Here is an 11,463-nt window from a genome sequence, read left to right on the forward strand (position 1 = left end):
TTTTATTTGTGTTTGTTTTTACTTTATTGAATTCAATTGTATTGAATATTAAGAATGGCATAATTGCGGTTGTCTAAGAAAGATCTGAACTTCATATTATTCAGTTTGTCATTTTATTTGAATATGCCATGTATCGGGACAGGAGGATTGTGCTCAGTGAGAGAAATATTCAGGCCCACCCTGATTTTTCTAGGCACACCTATTAGCCATGTTCTGGCTCCACCCCTTCTATACAGTACTGTAATTAGGAGGCAGCATGTGCTCAAATTACGGTCATGTAGTGTGAGCTGCAGGCTGAATAACATGTACCGGTTTAAGAAAAGGTTACGTTTACCAAAAGTGTCATGTGGTCCTACACACGACACAGCATCAAAAACAAGCGTGCACAGCTGCGGTGTCACCGAGCTAGTGGCTAGCACTAAGATGTCTTTGCGATGTGGAAAAGCCTTGCGACGACTTGGTAGAATATTTTCCAGTCATGGAATAAGCTTTAAAAGCATTTTTTCTCGGCTCAAACATATGGAGATGTGTAGGTCTAAGAACGATGCTAGATGTACGAACGTATGTCATTGACAGTTGACATGCCCACAGTGTCTGAGAGCTGAGAGGATGGCTTGATTCTTCGTGATTGTGAAGCCTCATTTCATATTCTTCATTTGGCAGGCTTGTTTACAACACTTCTCTACGGGGTGTCAAATTTCTAAGACATTTTTATTTTCACTTTATATGCAATTACTGAGCTTTGCCCTGATAGAAACCGATGTGACGTGAGATCTATTTCACTTGTGTGCACGGTCTCTTTCACACACACACACACACACACGTCCACATCAACGCACGCACACACGCATGCATGCACACTCGCTGAGGCGCACACACATCATTGACTACTTTGAATTTTTTTAGGTTGTTCCACTGCACGCTAAGAAACCAAATCAGTCACTATAGCAACGGACAAATGTTGCTGACAAGATACATGTTGAATCAATAAAAATGTGCCAGAGCATCTTTTGGGTATTTACATGATTGTAATGGCCTTTTTATTCAACAAACACCCTTACAAATAACCGAAGATGATAACAGAAATGAAACTGATATTTTTCAGACTTGTTTTTTTTTTGTTTATACACTCAGACAACCTTTGCATAGTTGTGGCCTTCAGAGCAAATGAGCAGTTTGGAATGGAGGTAGTGTGTGCGCGTGTGCTGAGATGGACAGACAAGCTTGAAAGGAGGCAGATGGGAGGATGAGACATGAACCTGGAGAGAAGCACAGATGGAGGATAAGCCATGTGACTTGTTTGTGGAGTGGCAGGCAGAGCTGTGGACGGAGCTCAGCATGAACCGGACCAGAACCGCGACACGGGAAGGCTCTCGTTGGCGATTATCCACACAAAAACCACTGCTACGCAGCCAGTGTACCATATGTTAACAATGATTTTAGCATTGTCAAAATATGTTCTGGTTTATATTAATTCCACTCTGAAATAACAGGTTTGTCAGATTCCCTGATTGTCTATAAATATAGTATATGTACAATGTAGCAACGTAGAATAAGATGGCCTGATTAGACCCACATTCACTCGACTATTTCAGTAATTTAGTCTCATTTCAGATGTAATAGATATGATGTGCAATTACACTTTTGTTTTAAATTTGTCCTCTGCCACTGTTCTGGGTAATTCCCATCGCTCCTGTTTGAAGCCTCATGAATAATATCCTCAACACGGTAGCAGATACAGTTACAATTGGAAATGAAATGTTTTCTCTATGAATTCATTGTGCTATAAACTCCAGCAGATGTCTTTTTGTTTGTAATTTTCATACTGACTTGTTACAATAACAGTGATATTAACAGAAAAGATTAATATAATACTTAAGTGTCTTAAATAATCTGAATACATTCTTTAACTCAGGTAACGAGTGTGCTGATGAAGGCCTTTAATGGCACGAAAGAGGTATCATCAGCCTGCGGTTTGTTTTTGGCTGATGTGACGTCTCTATCACAAACGCTTTAAGGAATACAAAACAAATACGAGTCTTAAATCTTTTCAATGACAGTTTTGCTCACTCTCATCACATGCAATAAGATCTACATATTGGATGCAGGATGCAGTTCTCGTCGGGGGTCAAATTCCTCTGGCGGTGCATCTAAAAAGAGTTCACTTGTAAAAATGCTGGCAAAGCTTTCTAACTGCAGCTCTTGGCCAAACAACACTTAAAGCAATACCAGATTTCTGTAGATGTCCATTCGGACTCTGACGCTTCACGCATCAGTTCCTTTGTTGGCTTCATCACCCCCATCTTCTGTTTTGGCAAGAATAAACAATAACTTTTTTGGGGGAGTCTCTCATTTTGGCGGTATGACGACTAGTGGTGCTCCTCGCCGTGGCCTCCACATTAGCACTTGGGCGTCATTGGCGTTCGGCCTCCCCAAGGCGTTGGGAGGGATGGGCTCCTGATAGTTGAGGATATGCGGCTGCTCCTGATAAGGCCGACCTACCAGGGAGGCACGTGAGCCCAGTGGCATGTCGGGGTCGACGGCAATGTCTACCCGCATACGCCACCGCACCGTCTGCAGTACAATCCGTTCCTGAAAGAGCAGAGGAAGTTTTAACAATGAGATGCAATTGAAATTGAATCAATTTATTCCCACCAGTCTCAGGTTTTGCACTCCCCGTTCGTCACCTCGTCAATGACGAGTTGAAACGGGGAGTGGCAAGGTAAAAATTTTGGCGAGCGGCCAATTTGTCCGTCAGTAATTGCACTGAGGGAACATGACAACCAAGTATAAATGTATGTATGCAAAAAAAAAGCATGTCCATATGCAAATTGCATATAGTAATCCCAAAATCCTCTGTGCAGCCTGTGATACACATGATTGGTTAGAGTATAACAATAATCACAACAGCGCTTGTTAAAGAGTAGTAAAGTAAATCCAAACGTTTTCTTGACAAGAAAATGTTCTATGCACCTCCACTAGTCTAAACATAAACACGGCATTGTGACTAATATTGCATTTACGGAATATGAGTGAAGCAGCAAAAACCACCAGTTTTTGGCCATCTCAGGGGGCGGCCATTTTGTCACTTGAAAATGACATCATAGTTGCTCCGCGGTCAGATAACAACCAATCACAGCTCACCTCTTTTCTGAAGCTGAGTCATGATTGGTCTTGGGAAGGTAGTGTAGGATTACATCTGAATACAACACTGTTAAGATATTTTGCCTTCAAACTAAATACTTTAATGCGTGGTTGAGTTATGAAATAGCAATGCTAAGATTTCTTCAAAGGCATGGTTTAACCTTGTAAATTGGTTAGTGCTGCTGCCTCAATAATGTCCGCTGATAGTGTAGTGGTACACACGCCTGAGTTGTGTGCGGGCAGCGTGGGATCGATTCCCGCTCAGTGACGGTGTCTATGTGTGCCCTGCGACTGGCTGGCGACCAGTTCAGGGGTGTAGTCTGCCTTGGCCCATTGACGGCTGGGATAGGCTCCAGCAACTCCCCGCGACCCTATATAGGATAAGCGGTTTGGAAGATGATGACATGATGCTGCCTCAATATAGTTCTTGGTTTTTATCTTTGTTCACTTTTCACTTGGAGTTTGCATGTTCTGAGCTCGTGTAGGTTTTCTCTTGGGTGTTCCTCTCAAATTGCAAAAATATGCATTGTAAGTTAATTGAAGACGCTAAATTGTCCATGGGAGGAGGTGTGAATGGTTCTTTGTCTATTAAGGGTTCAACAACTAAAGATTTGCTGTTGTTGACTATATTTTGACGAAGAGTTGTAGTCAATTAATTTACAGTTACCTTAAAGGGAAATTCACCCCCCAAAAAACTATTTACAAGAAAATGTTCAATGCAGCCCCACTAGTCTAAATATGGCATTCTGATTAATATTGCATTTGTGGAATATAAGTTAAGCAGCAAAATCCACCCTTTTGTAGCCATCTCAGGGGGCAGCAATTTTGTCACTTCTGTCGACTGAAAATGATATCACAACTGCTCAGGGCTCAAGTAACGAATAATCACGATTCAGCTTCAGAAAACAGCCGTGATTGGTCGTTAACTGAGCCCTGAGTAGTTGTGATGTCATTTTCAGTTGACAGAAGTGACAAAATGGCCACCCACAGAGATGGCTGAAAACGGGTGGAGTAACTCTTATTCCACAAACGCAATATTTATCAGAATGCCTTGTGTCAACTAGTGGGCTTGCATAGAACATATTTTTGAAAAAAATATCTTTGGGTTTTTCAAAAATATGTTTGGGTTGACTTCCCCTTTAAATGTTCTATAATGTAGTTTGCTGTGTGTCTTTATCCAGGAATGGGGTCTCCTCCTGTATTTTATTATTTGTTAATTATTAATTTTGTTCCACGTCAGGCGTGAGGAAAAACTGGGATTGAAAAATATGAGGTTCTTATTCAATTGTTGTCAAACGTCACCACTGCTGCAGCCAAGAGGCAGTTTACAGTACTACCACTATATAGTGAATGGGATATGACATTAAGTTTTCTGTGAGCTGCTTGTCCTCATTGTTAATAGCCAGAGGAGGGCATGTCTGTCCGTCTGTCATCCTTCTGTCATTATTTCAGGCCGGTCGAGTCTGTGCTAGTTGGCGTCGAGAACTTACTTACTACACCACACCACATGCACACCCACACAAAAAATGCAACAACGGACACACACACGCGCCCCCCTCACCCTCCCCCACACACACTCACACACACACATAGTGTGGTGATTGGTGAAATAAAAACAACATGGGACAAAGTCAACACGTCCTATTTAGTTTTTTTAACTCAGGTTTGCTTGTGCTGTGCTTGCGTGTGATGTAATGATGTATTCCATTGAAGTTGGGACGTGGCGTAAAATAATAAAAACATAACACAATGATTTGCAAATCATGTTCAACCTATATTTAATTGAATACACTACAAAGACAAGATATTTAATGTTCAAACTGATAAAATTTATTGTTTTTAGCAAATAATCATTAACTTATAATTTTATGGCTGCAACACATTCCAAAAATGCTGGGCCAGGTGGAAAAAAGACTGAGAATGTAGAGGAATGCTCATGAAACACCTGTTTGGAACATCCCACAGGTGAACATGCTAACTGGAGCCTGGTGGGTGCCATGATTGGATATAAAAGGAGCTTTGCTGAATTGCGCAAATATTCACAAGCAAAGATGGGGCGAGCTTCATCTTTGTGAACAACTGCATGAGAAAATAGTTGAACAGTCTCAGGACAATTTTCCTCAAAGTACAATTGCAAGAAATTTAGGGATTTCATCATCTACGGTTACAGTGCATAATATCATCAAAAGGTTTAGAGAATCTGGAGAAATCAATGTATGTAAGCAGCAAGGCATTAGATGCCCGTGACCTTCAATCCCTCAGCCAGCACTGCATTCAAAACCGACATTAAAGTGTAAAGGATATCAGCACATGGGCTCAAGGACACTTCAGAAAACCATTATCAGTAAATGCAGTTCAACGCTACATTCGTAAGTACAACTTAAAACTCTACTATACAAAGCAAAAGCCATTTATCAACCACACCCAGAAACGCCGCCGGCTTCTCGGTGCGCGAGCTCATCTAAGATGGACTGATGTAAAGTAGAAAAGTGTTCTGTGGTCTAACGAGTCCACATTTCAAATTGTTTTGGGAAATTGTAGACGTCGTGTCCTCCGGGCCAAAGAGGAAAAGAACCATCCGTTGCGGACATAAAGTTGAAAAGCTAGCGTCTGTGATGGTATGGGGCTGTGTTAGTGCCAATGGCATTGGTAACTCACACATCTGTGAAGGCACCATTCATGTCTTTTGTCTTTTTCATGCCCTGCTTAGTTCAGCAAGACAATGCCAAACCACATTCATCCATCCATTATCTATACCGGCGCTTATCCTCACAAGGGTCGCGGGAGTGCTGGGGCCTATCCCAGCTGTCAATGGGCAGCAGGCCGGGCGGGGTCACCCCGAATTGGTTGGCAGCCAAACAAACATTCACACTCACAATCAATTGCAATTTGGAGTGTCCAATCAACCTACCATGTATGTTTTTGGAATGTGGGAGGAAACCGGAGTACCCGGAGAAAACCCACGCAGGCACAGGTAGAACATGCAAACTCCACACAGGAAGGCCGGGGCCGGATTCAAACCCACGACCTCTGCACTGTGAGGCGGATGTGCTAACCAGTTGTCCACTGTGCCTCCCTGCCAAACTACATTCTGCAAGTATTTCAACAGTGTGGCTTTGTAGTAAAAGAGTGCGGGTAGTAGACTGGCCTGCCTGCAGTCCAAATCTGTCTCCCTTTGAAAATGTGTGGCGCATTATGAAGCATAAAATAGGACAACAGAGACACTGAACTGTTGAACAGCTGAAGCTGTACATCAAGCAACAATGGGAAAGAATTCCACCTACAAAGCTTCAACGATTAGTGTCCTCACTCCCCAAACGTTTAGTGAATGTTGTTCAAAGAAAAGGTGATGTATAACAGTGGTAAACATGACAATGTCCCACCTTGTTTCGAATGTGTTGCAGCCATAAAATTCCAAATTCATGATTATTTGCTAAAAACAATCAAGTTTACCAGTTTGAACATTAAATATCTTGTCTTTGTAGTGTATTCAATTAACTGTAGGTTGAACATGATTTGTAAATTATCGTATTCTGTTTTTATTTACATTTTACACAATGTCCCAACTTCAATGGAACTGGGGTTGCACATTCTCAATGCCAATTGTATTAAAAGGTAGGAAGGCTTGCTATAATGCGGTGTGGTACAGTCAATTCCTTTACTATCTCTAACTAATCAGTTCAACCCCTATTGTCTATATGTTACCAATCCTGGGTGTACCCTGCCTCTCACCCTTTGTCAGCTGGGAAAGGCTCCAGCTCACCTGCAACCATAATGACAAGCGCTATAGAAAATGGATGGGTGGATGGATGGATGAAGTTGAACACCAGCCAATTTACTATTCATTTGTCGCACCTTGGTGATGGAGTTCATGGCCACCAGCCACGTGATGAAGCTCTGATCCCTGGTGATGTGGGTTAGCATGGGCGTGTTGCTGTTGCTGATGGGAACGGCCCAGGTCACACTCGGGTAGAAGTTGTCGTTCATGCTGACTGTCAGACGGGATGGTTTGGAGGTGGGACCGGTAAGTGTGACTGTCTCGGTGGTGTTGCCATACCACGGGTAGCTGACTCCATCGGAGTCGCTGATAGCCTTCACCCGACCCTCCCGCAGCTCTGGTAGTTCCCAGCTGGACCTTATGGCAGGAAAAGGAGCAAAGGACACAAATTGGGTGCCGTTCATTTCAAAAACAAATTCTCCTTGCGATACAATAATCAGTTATAAGGACCGAACGTTCAGCGATGAGATTATCGTGACACCATTTGTAATTGCCTATGGTTCAAACCATAAACATACCAGAAACTATTACCCCACAATACTTTTTTATAACATTTCAAACTCATTTTACAACATTAGCCTTAAAGTGGAAGTCTACCCAAAATGTATCTTTACAATAATGTGTTTAATGCAGCCCCACTAGTCTAAACACAACATTCTGATTGATATTGTGTTTGTGGAATAAGAGTTAAGTAGTAAAATCCACCCGCTTTTGTCCATCTCAAGGGGCGGCCATTTTGTCACTTTCTGTCAACTGAAAATGACATCTCATTTGCTCAGGGCTCAGTCAATCATGGCTCATCATCAGAAAAAAGGTGAGCCGTGATTGGTTGTTACCTGAGCCTTGAGCAACTGTGATCGTTTTCAATCGACAGCAGGTGGCTGCCCTCTGAGATGGCAAAAAACGGGTGGATTTGGCTGCTTAACTCGTATTCCACAAATGCAAAAGTAATCAGAATCCTGTATTTAGACTATTGGAGGCGCATAGCACATTTTATTGTAAAGGCATTTTCTGGGTTGACTTTCTCTTTAAAAATAAATGGCTTACAGAAAATTTGCCTACAAAAAATACATTGGAAGTGTGCATGTACTGCACATACACATGTGGTGAAGCATTATAGGGGTAGTCACCCCCAAATTAACTTTTTTTTTTGCTGATAAACTCTATAAATGAGTGTCTACTAATGCCGTCTGTACATCTGGTCATTATTTTGACATTTTAGTGCATGTTTGTTGACATCTTGAATTTGGGGCAAAAGCCGTCTGTGTGGAGCCATCTTCAGGTTAAAAACTGCACTGCATGTAAACTTGGCTTGCTGTCCTCTGATTGGACTAGCAGGCCATCCTGACATCACTTCCGGAATCTTGACGTAGTCACTCTGCCAGCATTGGGTATATAAGCGGTTCAGTGTCGTACACGCCTCCGTAGTGAGTTGGCTTTGGAATAGTAGCATTTTCAAACATCTTTATAACAATTTTTCAGGTTAGTGATTTATTAGCTTAGCACTTGATTAGTTTATTTAGCATAGCTTGTCGTAGTATACAAATTATTTAGGTCACAGTTCAGCCAGAAAACACCCAACCCTCTGCCCGCCCCCAAGCCAATGCCCCCTTTGAGTTATAAGAGTTTTAGTGAGGGGTGATGCACGATTCTGGTAATGGGGCGAGTACCCCTTGAACAATCCAGGCTCAACTTAGCTTCTTCCCGACATACAAATCTTGTCTCTCAGTGGAGATATCACTTCAAAATACTTCATTGACACCATTTACAGAGGTAATATGACATACGAGTTGAATTTGTTCTGTGACCAAGCGCGTTCCTCAATTTACTCACGTATCAAATCCATTTTCCCCATTGAAATAAATTGTAATGCTGTTAAAACATTCCAACCTCCCCCCAAACAACAACAACATTTGTAATGTGTTTGTTAATGACAAAAATCGCACTCTATAATATTATCATTTATAAAAACATACAGAAATGACATAATTAAATATTTATAATATACAGTATATTCTCTGACCAGGGGACAGTTTAAGTCAGACGTACTGTCCTGAGGGCTGAGCTCTTCTCTCGACATCTCAATATGGCAGTAATGTTAGTTGTTCTTTGCAGAGAAATAAAGAATATAAGCCTGAGTATTGTAATAAGCAAAGCTGGGCATTTTACTAAAAATTGAGTATTTGTTATTTGTCATCTGTCTGCAGTGTGGGTACCATTCCATCGTCCCTCAAAGTACGGGAAAACAAAGTACCCGTCTATAGGCCTGGTCCTCCTCTAATTTTCAACGGCCGTCCGTCAGCGAGTCCAACTAAACTTTCACTCCCTTTTGGAAGCCTACCTGCTTGCTTTGACAGCCTGGTTCCTCACAAGTTGGCCGTAGAAGTCTCGCTGCAAAAAAATGGAGTAATGGCGGACTGCAGACGAATGGTGGACTAGATAAAGGGGTTTCCGTCTCTGCTTAATCCGTCTATTTTAAAGATGTTCCCATCATTCGTCAACCATCAGCACAACGGGCATCCGTCAGTGACAGATAGGCGGACGGGTCCGTCACAAAGACGGAATGCCCAGCTCTGGTAATAAGGTCCATCTACATGTTTTTCATCACTTTTTGTGTTCAGTTTTCCGTTGCTTATAGAGTAACAACACCACTACACAGATGCTAATTGTTAGACCATTTGCATATGGAGTTAGTATGTTAGCAGTCAGCTGGCAGAGATAAGCAGTTTTAAATGCACAAGACAAGGTGTAATTCTAGTTAGACAGTAGCCTGCAGCAGAGAGTGGCAATAAAAAGGCTGAGGAATCTTTTTTGAAGAATTTTCACTCATTCTATCTGCGAAACTGCCACTTGTTGTGAAGTGAGTTGAGTCGAGTCACCTGGACTTCACAGTGGTCATATCTCAAGCCAAAGTAAAACAACTGTATGATCAGCGGCTTGAATCCCGAAAAAAAATGTTAATTGGGTCTCAAGACACCACTTTACTGTGCTGAACATGGAATTGAATCACGCAGCCTTTTAACAGCTCAAAGTAAGAACAATGTCATTACTGGGTTCAAAAAGTTCAGACGAAACCTAGTTTACACGTTAGTATTCTGGTTTTCTTTTGCTGTCAAACTCATATGAAAGTTTGTCAGTCGACAGTCACAAGGCACAATGTGGGCCATTGCCAATATCATCCCCTGGATCACCTTCTGGTCACAAACCTTTCTGTGTCGCTGATTTTTCAGTGCACTCATAAGTCAAGGTACCACCGTACTACTTTCCTATTTAGTCACGGCTTTGACGCCATCTTGTGGAACTTCAAAAAGAACACAAAAACTGCAGAAATTATTTTTTTTCAGCAAATACCTGCGGATAGGTTTCCCAGAAGAAAAAAAAACGTGAAAAAGCAAACGGTGAATGGCGAAAAGGAATTACTGTATACTCACATGCCAATATCACCATACGTGTTGTAGAACTCCATCTGGGTGCAAGCTTGGATCCAGCCCACCACCCAAGTTTCATTCCGGGGTACCGGTGGCATCACAACTCCCGCCGAGGCCCTGAAGTACGGCGTCTTGTAGCGAAGTACGATGGGCGAATTCTCCTCGATGATGGTGGGACACTGGTCAATTGAGGCTGACACCTCATACACCACAATATTCTCCCGTCTGATGCGGGGCTTGCACGCGATGCTTTGAATACATCCCATAGTGCAGGTGACCAGCAGAGCGAGCAATAAACAAGGGAGCAAATGACACCTGACCAGCATGCACATCAGTCCCATCCAGGTTCCACCCTTGTCTGGAGAACCAGTCACCATTCATCAAATGTAAAAGCAGCCTGCATGAGCAAATATTGGGGGTGATATGGAGGTGAGAGTGCAGTAGGGGCTGGGGAGGAAGTATCACAGATCTCTGCAGCCTCCTCCCCTTGGTGTGCCTCCTGACTGCCGCACTGCCCTTGGCGCTCGTCCCCACAAACTGCAATCCGGCCTCTCCGGGGCTGCTGCTGCTGATGCAGATTCTCCGCCGTGCGTCCGGAGACGCCTTTCTTCGGAGGCTCCTCGATCCTGCTACTGCTGCTCGGCTCCCGGCTTCGCGCTGCTGTCATGTCAAGCGGCGACCGGGCTGACAGGTGCGTCAAAAGGAAACAGGGTGGGGGGGTTGGATTGCTTCCGTTTGCCTACATTCACACGGTGCCCCGAAAAGATAAAACACCTGCTCTGCATCACTAAACGAGCAGAAAGCTCCGTCAAATGGAGGCCGGCGAAGCGGCTTGTGAAGGCGAGGCTGCCGCTATTTTAAAGCCCGGCTGTCTGTGCTGTGATTCCATTCTTAGAAATCATGAATGGTGCATCATGAACGGAGGCGAGGTAAATGTGGAAAAAAACAACCGCCGTCTCTCGATGCGGATACATCTCTTTTCTTCTCGGTGCGGATCCCCTCGCTCGGTTTTTGGAGGTGCTGATGCTGGAAAGCCAGGGGAGTGGCGTCACCCGACCTCTTCCTTGTGGGGGGGGGGCGCTTTTTACGTCACAAGAACCTGATGGTCTCATT

At 43.2% G+C, this 11,463-nt stretch overlaps 1 protein-coding gene across 1 annotated transcript; it reads right to left on the minus strand.

The window, feature by feature from the left end:
• Nucleotides 1-1,791: 1,791 nt before the first annotated feature.
• fam78ba (family with sequence similarity 78 member Ba) lies at nucleotides 1,792-11,394 on the minus strand. The gene is made up of 3 exons (XM_086043469.1): nucleotides 10,354-11,394; nucleotides 7,000-7,279; nucleotides 1,792-2,592 (listed from the first exon to the last, which is right to left on the minus strand). Exons 1-3 carry the CDS (start codon nucleotides 10,725-10,727, stop codon nucleotides 2,350-2,352), a joined length of 897 nt encoding a protein of 298 aa, XP_085899595.1. The 5' UTR covers nucleotides 10,728-11,394; the 3' UTR covers nucleotides 1,792-2,349.
• Nucleotides 11,395-11,463: the final 69 nt, after the last annotated feature.

Source organism: Filicampus tigris, chromosome 10 (assembly GCF_054856515.1).
Source record: "Filicampus tigris isolate MCC_2025a chromosome 10, RoL_Ftig_1.0, whole genome shotgun sequence".
Lineage (NCBI taxonomy): Eukaryota > Metazoa > Chordata > Actinopteri > Syngnathiformes > Syngnathidae > Filicampus > Filicampus tigris.